We start from the raw sequence: 19170 nt of genomic DNA, 5'->3' as shown, positions 1-19170 counted from the left end.
TGTCTTTCAAAATTGGTCACTTTAATATGTTTCATAATGAATATTCTACATTAAAGAAACTTAAAAATGTCTTTCTGACTAGTTAATAGATAAAAGGAACCCCCATACAAAGTATCAAAAACCTTCAGCATTGTGACAAGGATTTTTCTTTTGAGGACACTTATGTCAGGGTTCTTAGCATCTCCTGAATTTATTTGCTTATTAATTTGTATGAAATACCCCCTGGGATGATTCCTCACCATTGATCTTTAGCAAGTAAACATCAATACCCCATGTCAATAACCACAGCCCCTTTGTCTGGTAAGAGCTCCTCATTCTGTGTCATTTCCTGATCAGTGCTTTCGGCTAGAATCCTGTGAGGCCAACACAGAATAAAACACATCCATAAAAATGATTGCTCATAGGACCGTGTCCTCCAGTCATGTGTCCTCCATTTTTCCACCCAGTTCACTAGCTATATTCTCCCACTTTCCCATGCTGTGCTCAGAATAAACCTTGATTGCCTTATGAAATGATATAATCACATTATACTATTTCCTGTATGCATCACAGTACCTCTGCCTAAGGTCTGAGTAACCATATTTAATATATACATACATACATACAGAGAGAGAGAGAGAGAGAGAGAGAGAGAGTCTGTGAAGATGAACTCTTGATTATGTGGATACAGTAAAGAAACAGTATTGAGCCTGACTCTAGATGCCATTCTAAGTTACTAAAAGAATCCTTTTCTGCTGTACATCGTAGGTGTTCAGTAAAATTTATGGTAAATCAGTTAAATTACTAATACTGTCACTGAGACCCCAAATTAAAATTAGACTGCAAAATGTTTGTTATGAGAAAAAAAGAGCAATCCCTGGAAACAGTCTTCTCATACTTTAAAAAACATTAATATATTATATGTAGGTGTACAGTGTTTACATGTTATATGCATATAATCTAAATGTGTAAAGACTAAATGTGAATGTTTGCTATTACTGTACTTCCTTCTTGAATTGAATGTTTCTGAAGATGAAGGTTAATTAGTTCCTGGCTTTTTCTCTGTGAAGTATACTTCATCCTCCCAGAGGTTTGTTTGTTTCTTTCCTCCATTTCATATATTTCCTAAATTTGTCTTAATGTTTCTTTAAGAGGAAGCATTTTATTTCATGCTTTATTTTCCATCTCCTTTGGTTTTCCATGGTATTTTCTTCTTTTCTTTTGTATTTATTTTTCTTGAGTGTAGACAATTTATCTTTTTTCTTTTTATTTAAATTAGAAACAACCTTGTTTTACATATCAATCCTAGTTCCCTTCCCTCCCCTACTCCCCTGATCCCCACCAACCATCTGTCCCATCCCCTTTCTGCTCCCCAGGGTAGATGAGGGCATCAATGGGTGATCTTCAAAGTCTGTCATATCATTTGGAGCAGGGCCTAGGCCCTCCTCTGCATGTCTAGGCTGACAGAGTATCCCTCTGAGTGGAATGGGCTCCCAAATTCATTCGTATACTAGGGATAAATACTGACCCACTACCAAAGGCTCCATAGATTGCCCAGGCCTCCTAACTGACAACCACATTCAGGGGTCTGGGTAGGTCCTATGCTGGTTTCCCAGCTATCAGGCTGAAGTCCATGTGCTCCCCCTTGTTCAGGTAAGTTGTTTCTGTGGGTTTCTCAAGCCTGGTCTTGACCCCTTTGCTCATCACTCCTGCCTCTCTGCAACTGGATTCCAGGAGTTCGTTTCACTGTTTAGCTGTGGGTGTCTTCTTCTGCTGCCATCAGCTATTGGATGAAGGCTCTAGGATGGCATATGAGGTAGTCATCAATCTCATTATCAAGGAAGGGCATTTAAGGTAGCCTCTCCACTATTGCTTAGATTGTTAGTTGGTGTCATCCTTGTAGATCTCTGGACATTTCTCTAGTGCCAGATTTCTCTTTAAACCTATAATGGCTCCCTCTATTATGGCATATTCTTTTCTTGCTCTCCTTTATTCTTCCCCTGACTCAATCTTCCTTTGACCTCATGTCTTCCTCTCCCCTTCTCTTCTCCCTCCCGATTCCCCATGCTCCCCATTTGTTCAGGACCTCTTTTCCATGTCTGCTTAACTGGAGACCATGTATGTCTCTCTTAGGGTCATTCTTGTTTCCTAGCTTCTCTGATGGTGTGGATTGTAAGCTGGTAATCCTTTGCTCTATGTCTAAAATCAATATATGAGTGAGTACATACCATGTTTATCTTTTGTTACTGTATTACCTCACTCAGGATGATTTCTTTTAGTTCTATCCATTTGCCTGCAAATTTCAAGATTCCATTCCATTTCAAGATTCCATTGATTTCTGTTGAGTAGTCCTTATTCTGTTTCCTTATATTCATTTTTTTGAAATCTGTCTTTTTCTGGGGTCCCTATTACCTTGATTTTAGCCTTTACATCCTCTATAATCTCTGTTCTTCCCAGTTTTCTTTACAATTTTTGTTTCCTTCTGAAGTTTTCTTCTATTTTCTGACTTGTTCCTTAATTTTACCCACCCTCTTTCACATTCCATATACTTTATTATACACAGACACACAGACACACAGACACACAGACACACACACACACACACACACACACACACACACGTTTTTTTCGAGACAGCACATCTCTGTATTGCTTTTGGAGCCTGTCCTGGAACTTGCTCGGTAGACCAGGCTGGTCTCAAACTCACAGAGATCCACCTGTGTCTGCCTCCCAAGTTCTGGGATTAAAGGAGTGTGCCACCAATGCCTGGTTTATTGCATATTTTTGTTGTTCAAATTTTAAGAACTATTATTTTTCCTTTTTGACATTTTGTTGTTATTTCACATTTTGAACACACTTCTTTGTGGCCTTAATACTCTGCTGATATTATCATCACCATCACCACTACTATCACCAACATCTCCATCACTGGTATTTGCCTTAGAATTTTTCATTCAGTGCATTATCTTTCCTTTTATTTTTTGTTATGTTTGCTGTCCTAGCACGATATTTCATTTTTATATAAGATTGTTTCCACTTATTTTAGCAGAGGGTATAGAGAAGGGCAGGGCTCAGATCTCAGCCAGAAAATTTCAGTCTATAAGGAAGGAGTGGAGAAATTCCCCCCAGTGTGTATGGAAACTCTTGATACACTAGAACCCTCTCACCACTTCCAACACAGAGAGCTCTCAAGACAGCTTCTCACATCTTGGCCTCGGAGGTGGGCCACTATCAGCATAAACTCTTGAGTGTTACTTGTATTACTGGCTTTAGAGGGATTGGGTACCAAGCCACCTGGAATGGATCTGCTAGACACTTTTCCCTAGACATCAAACTGCAACTGTTTTTCTATCACATTCTTACTCCTGAGCCCACCAGGTAGAGTCCCTGTTGTAGGGTTGAAACACACGGTAATTTGTGCTCAAGGCAGAGTCACCAAGCTTCCAGAGAAGCATCTGGGTGCTTTCCATATCCCCTGTGTCCTCTCAGAGAGCTGTCCAGCTGCTCTTGTTGTAAGTCAGAGCCCAGGAAGGTCTCAACAGTTTACTCTACATCTTCAAGTGTGTCTTGGTTCTGGGACAAGAATAAACCTGAACTATGCCATACTAGCCATTTGATGGTGACCACTGAGTGTTTTTACAATGGTACAGTTGCTCATGTTCTCTTCACAGCCGAAATTACTTTGTTGATCTTTCTGTGAAGTGGATCCTTAAAACAACCCTTTTTTGTTAGAAGCCTACTTATGTCATCCCAGCTAGGAGTCTTCCTTTGTATTTCTCCATATACATTTTAAGAAGAAAGTCTAGACCATGCAGTTTATGTGACTTTTGTGGTGGGACCCTGTTGCATGCAGCCTAATCGATTATTGAAGCTGATTTATTCTGAGGTCATCTGAGTCAGTCCTTGGGGAAAGATGAAAAGTTTGCAGAGAAACTGAAGAACTCAAAATTTCTATTTGTGTATTATCTCCAGTTGCAACAAAAAATAATGCCTGGATCAGTTCAAGAGACCATGTCTGACAAATATGCACATGAGAAACACTTTCCAGTCATTTCCTTAGGAATTCCACATTGAAAGCACACAACCCAATCAAGGTAGTCTAGAACATTAGCAATGTGAAATGCTGGTGTTGTAACATTACACAGGAAATTTTGATGTCTATTTTGGTCAGGACCCATCATTGTGTGATAAATACTTTCAAAGTTGACTGTTTTGGAACATGAAGGAATTTTTATAATACTTCATTATTTAATATCACTGCAAACAGAATTAATGACAAATAAAATCATTATAAGGATAGGAGTATAAGTATTCTTATACCCTTAATAAGCACAAATTATCAAAAAATCCAGTAAATCTAAGAATGAATAAACAAGAATAACAATTTGATATACGTCTTTCAAGTATTTCCCTACATTTAACTTTTGGTGGGGAAGATGTCCTGATTTTTGATATTCTTATTATCGAGATTTCAGAATTTCTACTTTTACTATTCATAATTCCAGGAACCAAAGTACAGATGTTTAAGATGTTGAAAATAATGACTGTATGGTGATGCAAAATATAGTCATAATCAATAAAATCACTATGACTAAACATTACAGACAAGAGAAAGCATCTCCTTTGATTTGTTTAGTACTCTTTGGGTTCTCAATCAATGGAATTCAGTTCAATTGGAAATATTTACTTGCATGCCTGTAATCCCAGCCCTGAGGTTGTGGCAGGGAGATCGTGAGTTATTGCAGCCTGGACTATGCAGTGAAACAACATCTCAATAAATAGTAAGGAAGGAGAGATGAATGACTTGCGTCTTTTATTCATAGCTAATGATGAGAGGAGAGGGATGGATGATAGATGCCCTATTCTAACCCTCTGTTAGTGTGCCTTTCCAAATGGGTGTGATCCTGTAATCTGAGTATAGATCACATAAGAAGCCACTGACTGCCTTTACAGAGTGTCCATAGTCTGCTAGGTGAGAATCTAGGTAAAATATATAGACAGGTCTTCTAGCTGTCTTTATCCAACAGCAAAGACATCCTGGAAAGTTTCAGGTCTCAGAGAAGGAAAAGCCAGGCTCCCTCTGATGCACTGCATGTTCTGTCTCACTGGTTCTGCTTTGCTTCTTTGGTTTTCCTGTCTTTCATCATAGTTATTTTTGCTCTCACTTTATGGGTACTGTGAGTCTTACATTGGCCACTTTTACTTCCCTTTCCTGTTAACACTTGTTTTTGAGTAGTTCTGGGTAGTGAGTGTTACTCAATCATATAATGCTGTGTGATCAATACTTCAAGCATCTCATCTGGCCTGGTTTTACAATTTCTGAATATTTCTTTTTTTTTTACTTTTCCTTTACCTTGTGTTACAAAGGTTTTTTTAAATTTTGCATATGTATAATATGTGTGTACATTCAAAGAGTGTCATATATAAATACAGAAAAGTTACTGTAAGCAAAACTCTTTAGCTCACTAGTCGTCTTAATGATCTGCATGCAGTAGCCAGAACATGCCATACCTTTGCTGGGAGTGTGACCATTATTAATCCTACTATTTCTCTGGAAGACTGTTTTCCTTTATAAGTATATGATAAAATGTAATTCAAGAGTCATATGATAACCCCATTGACAAGTTTCTCCTGCTCTTTTCTGGTAAACATTCCCTCTGTGCTTCCTTGTAGCCATTTATCTTTATATCAGCAATTATTATATCTTTGTATTTATTTATATAAGGCTTAAGAACCAGGATAGATGGCATGAAAAGAGGCTCAACATTTTCCTCTAATATCAACATGGTAAATGGAGGCTTTGTAAATATTTATGTTGGAGAACTAAGGCAAACAACCAGAGAAGCATAAACTGTACACAACATGTTAAGCTTTAAAGGAAGCCTTTTATTAGTTGACACAGTGAATATTAATCATGGAATGTCTATAAACATTGTTAGAAATAAAACAGCAGAATTTGCATATTTATCAGTATGGTATTATATATATATATACATATATGCATGTATGTGTGTATGTGTTTTCTGTGTAAAAGAGTTTTGCAATTAGCAACATGTTGGTGCAGATAGTGAACTTGGATTGAGGAGTGAAGGGTATGACTTGGTGGAAGAGCTCTTGCCTAGTATGCATGACCTTCTGGGTTTAATCTTTGGTGCTGAATGAAAAAGTATGGATAGAGGATAGTTAAGTTTGTGTGATGTTCCAACGCTTAGTGGCTAATTTATGTGGTAAAAATAACCTATTTTCTTCTTTATCTCAACTTTCTTATTTAAAATATATGACATTTTTCCATAAGATTGTTATAAAGTAGTGAACATACTACACAAAGATAACATGGCAAATATGTATGCTTGTGTTACTACATTATGTTATCCTGTTTAAAAGAACAAATCTACAATTGACTGAAATTTTTTTCTCTAAAAAATTTTGCAAATTTATTGTTGGTTGATTCCCCATGAAAGTAATCCAAAGTCATTGTCTCACATATCCTCAAAACAAGGAGAGATTTAAATCGGATATAGAAGTTCTGAGATTTAGGCCTGATTAATAGAGTAGGAAACTGACTAGGGGTATGAAGAAAAATTCTAAAAGCATATAAAAGTGGAAATAAAGGAACAGTCAAAGAAGGCTTATCAATGTGAAAAGTAACAATCACTAAGTAATCCAAGTCTACATCCTCCTCAGATATGTGTGACTTAAAAACCTATATAGAATGGCTATGTGATTGATATTTAATAGCACTCATCTTTTTGACAAGCCATTAATGTATATACACCTTCTAACTCTCCAGATTATTAGAATGTCTCTCTACATATGTGTTGCTTTTTATTTTCTATGTTAGCTTTTCATGAATCTTAGAAACACTCTGTGTTAATAAGAGGCAGCTATGACAAATCACCAGGATCACCAACTAATAAAGAACAAGTGTCTATATGTTAGAGGTTTCAGTCCATGGTCATTTGGCCATCTTGTTTTTAGCTCATACAGAACCCATAATTTACAGTGAAGAGAACATAGTCATTCCTTTGCTGAGATAAATCTGGAGGTGCTCAGAATGTTTAAATGATTTGGATGAGGCTAAAAACTGGCTGTTGCCAGTAGAAGGAGGACTGCTGTTGCTTCCTGAGTGGGGTGTAAACTCTGCGGTGAATGTTTTCTTTTTCTATGTTTTCCTATTTCTTCTCATCATTGTTTTAGCACATTTTCCTGTAAAGTCCCCTTTTCTGACCATTTGACAGTTCAGTTTGTTGGTGGCTCTGCTCAGTCTTGCTAATAGCATGAAAGATTAAAGAAGTCTTGCTTGAAGATGATTTCTAAACTACCTGTGCCAATTATAGGCACAAAAGACACACATGACTCTGCAAGTTACTATGGCAGCAAAATGCTTTAGGAGGTCAATTTAGATGTATGCATTGACTTACACAAGGTAAGGTGGGGGAGGAGTTCTCTCTGCTGAGTTGTAACATTTAGCTTGAATGGAAGCTTTCTTTAAGAGAAATATCACAACTTTTGCAGATCAGTGGCTGTCTCCTCCTTTTAAGAAAGTTATTGGGACATCAATGGGAAATTGACAGCCATAGCCATTTTTTTCTGTTTAATTTTTCCACTTAAGTGACTTTGAAAACTTCTTAAATTGTCTTTTCCATGATGGTTACAGAACTAAGATGTCAACACAGGAGTAAAGACAGGCATTTGGTCATTATTCCCCAAACAGCTTTGGATATAGTTCTTGTTGACAAGAGGATATTGAAAGCTCAAAATTAAAGTGAAGTCTGTGCAATACTAGGAACAGAGAGTATAAAATCATCAACTTAGGTTTGTCTCCAGAGAAGTATAAGTCAAGATGAAAAGTAGAAAGCATTATTTTGGCTAAAAAAATGAACAAGAATGAAAACGGTGTTGATGTGTATGAACTATGAACTCATGGATATATATATATATATATGTGTGTGTGTGTGTGTGTGTGTGTGTGTGTACATATATGTATATTCTGCAGTCTGAAGCAGGAAATAAATACAGTAAGAGGGATTAGGTTGATTAAGCTTTACAAAAATGATGTGGTCCAAATAAATGCTGCAACAATAAATAATGTTTGAAAGCATTGTATTAACTGAAATGATTCAGGCATGCACACACACACACACACACACACACACACACACAAGCACAAACACACAAGACCTCACTTACACATATTATATGGTGTGGTAAATTCATAGAAATAGAAACTAAAATAGGTATCTCTGTCCTGGAAAAATGAGTAATGTGGAGTTACTATTTGATAGTTAAAGACACTCAGAAGATAGACAAGGACCAGGAACTGATAGAGGTCACAGTAGCATGGTATTGTGAATGTAGGTAAGGCCACTGAATCATATATTTTATGAAATTAAAAAAATAGTAGGAAATTAACTTAAGTAGCTGAAGCAAGAATGCAGAGAAGGAGACTTGGTGTCTATGCCATCAAAACTTCCAGGTCACCTCATATAGAGTGGTCAAAACAATACCCATCTCATCTCTGTCTCTGGCATGATGATACTGTTTGCACTAAACCAAACTTGAGCCAATATCCAACCCCACTGCCAGGACTTCCTGAAGTCCCACTGCCAGGACACTCAAACTCAATACTCTGTTCTCCACCACCACACACAACTCCACTGCTTTATCTCTAGAAGGGTGCACCCGGAAAGCAGATCCTCAACCCCATTAATCAATAGAGGGAGGCTGAGAATGAGCATATGGAACACATTTTAAGTGCTGAAATTGCAGAGATGTCCCATCTATGTGAGTCTTCTCCAAGTTTGGGAAGGTGTAAGAGATGGGTATTAAGAAGGGAAATAGCCACTGCTGTGATGTATCATTTGAAACGTTATGACTCTTGTGAAATTGGAAATTATGACAAACTATGCTTAGGTAGAACTAGCCATATTTTGGGTGTGCTCTTATGGCATAAGCCATGAGCGAAACAAGTGGCCAGCAAATCAGAAACCATGAAGTTCATTGAAGTTAAGAGAGAACATCCCTCAGGACTCCAAATACCAGTCCTTTAAGGCTGCAAATTTGACACTGACTTCCCTGTGACCCTACTCTTTGCTAGTCCTTAATTTGAAAGCTATCAATTCTGGGAGCCCTGTTAAAAATAAACATTCGAGCCAGGCGTTGGTGGCACACGCCTTTAATCCCAGTACTCGGGAGGCAGAGGCAGGCGGATCTCTGTGAGTTCGAGGCCAGGCTGGACCGACAGCCTCCAAAACAGAGAAACCCTGTCTCGTCAAACCAAAAAATAAAAAAATAAAAAAATAAACATTCGTCCAACTTACTGCTGGCACCTTGGTGGCATTCTGGATCCAAGTGAGATAAATTAAGGGACTGGCTATTGGCAATATCAAGCAGATTGTCTATGGCGCTAAATTTCAAAAAGAGAAATAAAGAACAGAGAAAGAGAGAAAGTAAAAGAGATCCCATGTGATTAGAGTCCTTCAGATGTATTAGTAACTTTTGAACTATTTGGTTGATCAAGGAGAAAGTAACATCATTTACAAAACCACAGCATGTTCAAACACCACCCTTTGTGAGTATATGACTTATTTCTAGCTCCAGGCATCACAAGTGGCTACTTAAGAGTTCTAGGTTCAAGGTTTTTTAATTAGTCAACATTATAAAAGAAAAAGCAAGGGCTGATGAGATGGCTCAGAAGGTGAGGCAATTGCAGAGCACGCCTGGTGACCAGAATTCAATCCATGGAGTCAGCATAAAGATGGATGAAAAGAACTGACTTTACTAAATTGTCCTCTGAGTGCCACATGCATGCATGCATGGGTCTGTGAACATACACACAAACATGCACACATCATATCACGTACATAATGTGGGGATCAGCAAGATGGCTCAATGGGTAAAGGTTGATGGAGACAACCAACTCCTAGAAGTTGTTCTCTGACCAACACACACACGCAGGGCAATTAAGTGCAGTTGTTAAAAAGGATAAAGTAAATCTGTGGCTGGGAAGAATTATTAATGCAAGGAATCAAGCAAATGAACAAAAACAATGAACAATGAGGTGGGGAAGGGTGCCTAAAGGTCACTCACAAATCAGAGACTTCATAGACAGTAGAAATGTATTTCCATATCAGAATAAGGTTTTCCAAGTTTATAGTCTTATCCCTAAACTCAACCATACTTAAGTATCTCTATAGTTAAGAAACTCCCCCCATGGAATTAAGGGCTCCAACAATAAGAGTTGTTTGATGGGTGGACTCTATTGGATGTTGAACCATGCTCTTGAGACATAGAGTGAAAAAACTGTCAGGGGCAAGTAATGCTGGCAATTAATGTAACAGCAAAAATATAATAAAGGGAAATGCAACCATGATGACAGGATAGCATGCATCTTGGTAATGGCAAAGCTACTTCACTTATTAGAGTGACTGAAACTTCACATGAGAGAAAACCCAACTCAACATTATTTGGAAAACAAGGAAAATTTATTGATTGTACAAAAAGTCCAAGCAAAAGTGTTCCCAGCTCAACAATTGTTAATCTACTAGTTCAATAACATCTTGGGAAGTTCAGTTGAATTCTGTTTATTTTTCTGCTCTATCTTGTCCACACCATCCTTGTCTTCAGATCACAGCACAGCTGAGAGATACCAGATGTCAACAACCAGAAGAAAGGATGAATGGGGAAACATTCCTCAGAATTTCTCAACAACCCTCCTCCCTCATCTCACAGGAACAAAATGGGGAGTTAGTTACCCCTTCACCTACAAATCACTGGTAAGGAAATTTTGATTGTTATGAGTGGGTTAGCATAACATGTATGGAGTTACATCCATTGTTATAAAAATGGACAGTTAGATAAAATCAAGGTTCTTAAAGCAAGGCAGGGAGAGTGATATAAAGCCAACCATATTTGTTCTACCATCTGTCAATGAAGCTGAAGATGTTATGGGTAGTGTGATTCTGTTGTTGATTCTCAAAACACAAAATGTTTTTCTAAAAAGTACTGTGTGGTATGCATTTTGGTTTAAGACCAAACAAATAATCTGCAATCCAATCCCTGCCTGTAAGTAATCAGTTTGTACCTTCTGGTTTATGTTCATTTCTTTATCTGAAACATTCTTCATTTAAAAAGGGAAGCTAACTTTAACCACACCAGTAATTAGCATACAAATAATCTGTGACTAAATTTTTTAATGAAAAAATTTTACTGTATTGTAGGAAACTCCCAAAATAGCAAGGTTAATAAAAGCTTCAGAAGAAAGGGTATCAAAGACATATTCAAGAGGAGGTGCTTGCATATGTTTTTCTTAACTTGATGTTCTGATATGACAAGTTAAAGGAATCAACGCATTGCTACTTATTTAATAATGAATGCAATCACTTCCCAGTTTATTATGATTTTGTTTTGTTTGGTTACATTATGTTTGCATTAGAGGGTGCATCAATCCCTTCCAAATGAGAAAACTGAGGCCATGAAAATTATTTAAAAATTATTTAAGCAGCCAATATTGTAGCCATCTTCCTATGAGTATGAAGAGAAGATTATTTAAATTAGGACAAAGATTCTCAAAAGTGTATCTTCTTGGAAGTTTTAATCTTTTCAAAGTATAGCACAAACTAGGCAATGTTAATCTCTCTGACTGTCAACAGCAGTAGTAATAAGAAATGAACATATATTTTCTTTCATAGAAAATATCCAGACTTCCAATCTGATCATGTGTTCATCAACCCTGGCTTAGCTGTTTCTTCAGACTTTTTTTGTGTTTGAGTGCCTTAAAGAAAGAAAAAAACCCTCAAATGATCAAAGCATTCTAAAAATCCAGCGAAGTTGATAGATGTAAAGTGAAACTAATAATAAAATTAAGAGAATTCCCTGAAACCCTGCTCTCTACTTTATAAATTATTTAATACATTAGCAATGAAGAATTAGGAGCAGCAGAGGTTGGAATGGAAGGTGGCAAGACAGCTCTCAGCTCTCACTCTGGGACTCAAATGCCCTGTAGGCAATTAACATAAGAAGGCAGAGACAGAGGCAGGAGAAATTATAAACAAAAGGAAGAGGGCCAAGGCTAGTAGCCTACTAAGAACAAGGGATGTAGAGGCAGTTACAGATGTAGGTGAGCTTTGTGTGGGATGCTGCATCCAGTCACACAGACCTTGTGCACTATTATGAGAAAATGAACGACTGAGGTCACCACAGCTTTGTAGCTGTGATTTCTCAATCTGTTTTCTATGTTATTAAAAAAACTCACAATCAATACACTTATGTCAGTCCCTGTCCTAGAATAAACACCTTAGAAGACATGGTAGGGGTCTTTCATCTTGGCACTAGAGGCAATAACAGATCTCTTAAGTGGGTGAAGAAGTGAGCTTATTTTGAAAATGGGAAAATGAAGTGATTCTGTGTCACTAGGATGAAACAGAAAAGTAAGTGAGCCAGCAGAGACGGCATGTTTTCCCCATTGTGCTTATTTCCTTCATGAAATTACTGCCTACCTCCTTACTACTCCCTTAAGTGCTACCGAACTTCCTGGGGCCAGCTCATACTTCAAATACAAGATCAAAGGTCTTCTGCTTCCCCAACTCCATTTTCATTGACACCACAATAATTTCTCATTAGCATCACATACTTGGATACAACTAATATTTGAGGAGCTAGGCACACCAGGCATGTATGACTTGTTTGCCCACTAAAACTGAAACTTCATGACAAAAGGAACTTTGGCTTTTTCTCTTTTACATGTAATAGAGTGCTAGGCATGAGGAACTAACCACCCATGAGTAATGAATTCTACCTTTTTCTTAAAAACACTTGATTTTCATTCCATTTTGCCTTTATGAAGTCTACTTTTCATCCTCTATCTTTTACAAACATTAACAATCACTTCATAAATATCTACTTTTATATCCTCAAGAATGAGCATCAAGAAACAATTTCTTGGAAGACAGTTACCTTATACAATAGATATATCAATGATTTTTCAACAGTTATAAAATAAAAAGAACTTTTTTGTCATAATAAAGATTCAGTAGCCGAATGAGATCACTATAGAAGGAGGCCTTGCCTTTCCGGGACCTCCGGAACAAATGTGCTATGATGAGGTTAGGTTACCCTCCGGATGACTGACAAAGACACTGTGCATAGGGCCAGTTGACAGAAAATCCAGCAGTGACCCTCTCATACTTACAAAGAAACAGGAATTGGTGGTGGTGGGAAATTTGGCTTTGTGGTTAGCTAGTAAGAAGATAAAAAGGGAAAATCAGCTTGGAATAGGTTCTTAAAATGTGTGTGCATACTGAATATGTTTAACTCATTTTCAGCAACAGAGACCTTGAAAACTTAACCATGCGAATAATTTTAAACCCATGAGTTTGACACTTCCATTTAGTTACCTGCATATAATCCAGACATAAGCACAGTGTCAACAACTATGTGATAAGAATGGCTACTGTGGGATTAATCTGTGCATCCACACAAATCCTATGTCAATGCCCCAATCCTCAGTGTGATGTTTAGGTTTGGGAGCATTCACATCTTGGGGGTGGAGTTGGATCGAAATTGGATCATGAGGAAACAAAGAGATGACTGTATCTCTCCTTTCCCTATTCTTACTCCTCCCCTTTTCTATCCATTTCTCCCAAACGATAGACCAGGAAGGAATCCTCACCAGACACCAGGAACTTCTAGATCTTCAATCTTAGCATTCCCAGTATCAAGAACAGGCAGAAATAAATGTTGTTTGATTTATTTGGCCTATGCTATTTTTTGCTGCATCGACCTAAACTAAAAATAGATTCTATGGTGCAGATGAATTGTAATGAATAGTTTTTGCCATCTTAATACAAATCTAGATTTGATGAGCTTAGAAGCTATAAGCTAAAATAAATCACTTTCTCCAAGTTCTTCTTGGTCATGCTTTTTTAACTCAGCAATAGAAATGCCAGCTAAGAAATGAGTATTCTACATAATCAACACCTGCTTCTAGGTTCTTAATTTAAAGGATAAATTCAAGAGGAAAACGTTGAGGCACACATTCCCATATTTTACCTTATGGTTTTGCATAAGAATTTATATTTTACATTAATGTGCAAACAAATCTCAGTATTCTGAATCCACAGTTGAGCACTGTGGATTATGTCTTTTGGGAGCATTTCCTTGAGGTTGGACTGTATTAAAGAGAAGAGAAGTTGCTAACTCACGACATTAGGAGGAGGCTCATTCTCTTCAGTGGGAATATCAGACACATGGAGCTTCTTCATCTGACCCATCTAAAATGAAGAAGTTGAACTTTACAGTGAAACCACCAGGTACCAAAGTACCGTCGTCAGATAAGTTACCCTTCCCCAGCCTGTATGCTAAGGATGAAGCTGATACTTGGGAGACAAGACAGAAGTGATCCTAGTAGCCTAGCTGTAGCATTTATAGGAGGATTTCCCTAGGGCTTGCCAGGACAACTTCTGTCACAACCATCACCACTGATGTTGTGTTATCTACTTCAATTCAAAGCCCTAAACACATAAGACATGGCAAGGGCTGTAAGTGTCATGCATGTTACATGCTTCATGGATGATCATACATATATACATCACTTTTTTTGTATAGAGGAATTTACCAGGAGTAATAACTATCTTAGAGTCGGGGTGGACAGAGTGAAAGTGAGTTGGAGGGGAGGACAGAATTAAGTGGAGAAGAAGGACAGGGAGGGAAAGAGGGAGAGGAGGGAAGGGGAGGGAGAAGCTGTCAACATTTCTCCCCTTTATGAGTTTCAGGAGCTTTCTGCAAGGGCTTTTATAAGATACATTTTTGTGTATTAACAAAACACTAGAGGGAGTGGACTGTGTATGTGGGCACAGATCTCACAGACCGTGCTTTCTGCTGATGTGGGATAGACTTCTAGGCACTACTGTGCACAAATGACAGACATGTGGTCACAATAATAAAAGAAGGTGGCAAACCATAAACTCAGACATCACAAAATAATAATTCAAAATTGAATTCACCTCCTGGGATTGAACTGCCTTCACCTTTGGGGGTTTACACTTCTGCTTGTGTAGCTTGGCATCTGTGGCAGACAATGGCCTGTAAGGAAAATATATCCTGTGAGCTGAACAGCACCTTCAGCATTCCAGGAAGACTCAACAGAGGATAGACAACTTCCTTTGCCATCTGTGCCATGCTCCGCTAGCAGTGTTCCATGTGCTCTCAGAACACTCCTCAGCTTTTAGCTGCAAGTTATTCACCATTATTATCCTGTGGTTAATAACTACAACTAGACATTTCCTTTTTGTTTCTTGGCAGAACCCTGATCCATAATGACAATGTTAAGCCAATTTTTATCTAAATCATTACATTTAATGATTTTTAATTCATTAAGTAATTCCCTGAGTCATTTTGTATGAAATAAGTTCCAGCAAAATAACTCAGTCTTGGAAAGTGCTATAAAATAATCTTGTTGTGTTATGATGGTTTATGAGAAAAAAGGATTTGAATGCCAATCAAGCCTCAACATCTCACTTTGGAAGAACGCAGAGGCCTTTGTTAACCTTTCTGTCTCCTCTAAACTCATTCAAAGTGAATTCCATAGCCTTGAGAGATCTAGAAGTCATATTTCATCCTGAGAATGGGAATACTGCAGCTGCTTCATGAAGTCCTCTCAAAGATTAATTGAGATGATAGGAAAGCCTCAGCACAATGTCTACTAGACAACTGTCAATCAATGTACTCTTATATTCTTATAATAAATGCAAAAAATTAATAATGAGTCCCAATTTCATTATTGTTATTAATTACAAAAATAGCCACTTCAAGGACAAAAAGATGTGTATCTGGTTGTGAAACTTTGCCCAGTCAAAAGGACACCTATTCTCTCATCTGTGAAAAACATACCTGTGTGGTTTTCTCAATATATGAAGTAAAATAAAATCAAACCTGATGGAAATAGTCATAGATTCCAATGTCAAATTAAGTAGAGGTTGAAGGGTCCCCAAAGCACATGGAGGCTTACCTCTGAACTCTCTTCTTCTTCCTTCTGGCACTTTGGTGCCGGATCACTATAGCAACCACCACAAATATCACTGCCAGGGGGAAGAGCACACCAACCACGATAGAGAAATCTATAACAAAAAGCACAGGAACACTATTAAGGACCAAAGAGTTTGTCTCACTTTAGTCTGCTTCCCTCCCCTTCCTTCCTTCCTTCCTTCCTTCCTTCCTTCCTTCCTTCCTTCCTTCCTTCCCTCCTTCCTTCCTTCCTTCCTCCCTCCCTCTCTCCCTCTTTCCCTCCCTCTCTTCCTTCTACTCCTCTTCCCTTCCCTCCCTCTTTTCTCCTTTCCCTCCCTCCTTTCCTCTCTCTTTCACTCTCTCCATTTCCTTTTTTCTTTCCTTTTCAGAAAGGATCTGGCCACGTAGCCCAGGATGGCCTTGTACTTACTGTGTAGCCCAGACTGCTCTCAAACTTGACTCAGATTCCCATATAACAGAATTACAATGGAATGTCATTGCATCTGACTTGTCTATTTTATTTGCCACAAATTTTATCTAGCTTTTAATAAATGATCTTGTCTGCCTGGAAAGTTATACATGATGGTTAACATTTACTATCAAATTGTCTGTGGAAGAAGACATTGGCTAGGTCCCAGGCTGAACTGAAGAGGCTAACAAGGCAAAAAACCTGTGGGTACTGCATTCATCTCTCTCTGTTTCTTGACTGCAGGTACAATGTGACCTGTCACCTCTCTGTTCTTCCACTACTATGTGTTCCCTACCATAATGGACAGGAATCTCAAAACTGTAAGCCAAAGCAAACTCTTCCTTCTTTAAGACACCTTTATCAAGTATTTCACCAAGAAAAAAAAGAAAACTGGCAGAGTTGGTAAAATGCAAACCATGTTGATCATGATTTAGATGCTAATGTTTATAAACAGCAAGTAAAAAAATCCATACGAGACCTTCCATAGGAGGAGGAGGATTAATATCTTCTTACTGAAAATTCTTTGAAGGGAAGAAAGGTGGCTGCAGTAATAAGAGAGTGAAGGTTGGGTGGCTACAGGAGGATATGGAGCAAGAAGGACGGCAGAGCTGGAACACTCCAGTCTTTGAATGAAAGGAGAAAGAGATGGTATTGCCGCCATTGTCAAATGAAGAGAAGAGGCATGAGTAAAAAAGATGATGGGACTTATTCATGCTTTTTCTTTGTTCTTCACCCCCTAGTCTAAGTAATACACTCAGCCTAGATATTTTGCAATCTTGTGTTCATTTCGCTTGTAACCATCTGGAACCAACAAAAACCATGGAGCACACACATCTGAAGAGCAGAGGAGACACTGCTTTTGATACATAGTCCAGTAGCAAGACTGACAATTCCAAAAATACAAGAAAACCTTACAAGGGTGCAGACAAAACACATAGACAAAGGTAGACGCCTCAGAAAGCAGAATTCAAGATAAGAAAATGTTGTCCAGTTCTCTTCAGCTTCCATGAAATTATTGTTCAAAGAAATCAAAGAAAGACCAGAGAGTGTGGCATTTCTGCTTGACACAGCTTATCTTCAGAACGGGGTTGAGTGGATGCATTGGAACTAAGTCAGAATAATAAGCATTTTAAGAACACCATATCAGAATACTTGGAATACTGTCAGTGCTTACAAACATTCCAAGTCTAAGAGGACAACGTTGTGGCTTGGGGTAAAAAATATTACTAACAGATGCTAAGGATGCACTTCAAGACAGAAAAAAATTGAACAGTAAATGTAGCCTTTTCTACTGTTAGCAATGATGGTCTTGAATAGCATATAGCATGAAACTTTTACAAACATCCTCAATTCATTAAAATACTAAAAAATAGAAGATTTTCTTTGTAGACATTGATGAGGTGATAAAAATCTAGAAAAATATAAAGGAAGAAGAGTCAGTTTCTTTAATGACATGACTCCTAGTAGGTCAGCACACTCCAGGGCAGGCCCTACATCAACTCCCAAGAGTGCACTAGAAAAGGAAGAAGAGAAGAACAAGATGATGACAATGACTGGAAGTCGGGTAGATAGGGAAGTAAGAGGGGTGAATCTGGGAGGTGTGAGAGGGAGGGGTAAATACTATCAGAAGGCATTGTATAGGATTCTCAGCATATTAATAAAACTACAGTTTAAGAAAAGACAGAGAATAGCCGGGATAAAGGCACACACCTTTAATCGCAGCACTCAGGAGGCAGAGGCAGGCAGATCTCTGTGAGTTCAACACCAGCCTGGTCTACAAAAGCTAATTCCAGGACAGCCTCCAAAGCCACAGAGAAACCCTGTCTCGAAAAAACAAAACAAAACAAAAAAAGATAGAGAAAGAAATTATCACAGAAAGAAGTTTCAGATATAACTTGTTGGAGAGCTCAAGGTGCAGGTGCAAACTCCAGGACTGACAACCAAAACTGAGAAGCAGGAGGTAGAGGAAGAAGGGTTTGGGGACAAAGGAAAGCAGAAAGAGCAAATGAACCAAGATCAAACTCTAACAGCAGCTGTGCCTTCAATGACAATGGTGTCTCAGTATGTGTTTGTGTGTTTGTGGACTGTAACTAATGCACCACTCTACAGTAGGGGTGAAGGGTGCACCCCTGCACACTGTGCTCAATGTTGCTATGCATCTACAATTCCTTAATAGTAAAATCTAGTTAATCAAAGAGATGTGGAAAAATTTAGGACAACTAATAAAAGAATGAAAAAATGCACACCCTCCAAATTCATAAAAGAAAAAATGATTAACAAAATGGCTAACGTGTATAATACTGCACAAAAATAAAAAAAGAGTAAAAGGAAACTTAAGTGAGGCAAGACACATAGAAACTGCACAATATAACTGAGGGTCTGTATCCCAGCACATTTGTAGTTTGTTCTTCAAATAAATTTTGAAAAATAAAGCTAAACCCAAAGGTATGTGAGATAGCAAGGATTTTAAAAATGCATTATTTTCTTAAAATATTCAAGTTTAAGAAGGATTTAAAAAGGATGAATGTCAATGTGAAGATATTATAGCAACACAAACAGATGGAGAATTGTGGTTCACTCATCTTCGTCTCCAGGAACTGTAGACTTTAAAAGGCAAGAAGCAATAGAGATGCACAGTTCCAGTTCACAACGATGACAGTGTTAATCCACTCAGAAGAACTGATTATTCCAAATATGTATACGGAAAATACCATGATTTC

General features: G+C 38.0%; 1 protein-coding gene across 7 annotated transcripts in view; it reads right to left on the bottom strand.

The window, feature by feature from the left end:
- Positions 1-19170, bottom strand: part of Adam28 (ADAM metallopeptidase domain 28) — a 90875-nt gene that overhangs the window by 25108 nt on the left and 46597 nt on the right. For 4 of the 7 annotated variants that reach the window (XM_040738218.1, XM_040738256.1, XM_040738477.1 and 1 more), the window contains 4 exons: positions 15986-16094; positions 14982-15060; positions 14181-14249; positions 13169-13215 (listed from right to left, as the gene is read on the bottom strand). In XM_040738218.1, coding sequence (XP_040594152.1) covers positions 13169-13215; positions 14181-14249; positions 14982-15060; positions 15986-16094 — 304 coding nt within the window. Of the gene's footprint in view, positions 1-10444; positions 11753-13168; positions 13216-14180; positions 14250-14981; positions 15061-15985; positions 16095-19170 lie in introns of those variants that run through there. The other 3 variants (XM_040738324.1, XM_040738286.1, XM_005071023.3) reach the window with 3 other exon arrangements.

Source organism: Mesocricetus auratus, unplaced genomic scaffold, assembly GCF_017639785.1.
Source record: "Mesocricetus auratus isolate SY011 unplaced genomic scaffold, BCM_Maur_2.0 Super-Scaffold_2245, whole genome shotgun sequence".
NCBI classification, from domain to species: Eukaryota; Metazoa; Chordata; class Mammalia; order Rodentia; family Cricetidae; genus Mesocricetus; species Mesocricetus auratus.
The sequence above is the reverse complement of the archived record's forward strand: the minus strand, read 5'-3'. Positions and strand labels throughout refer to the sequence as shown.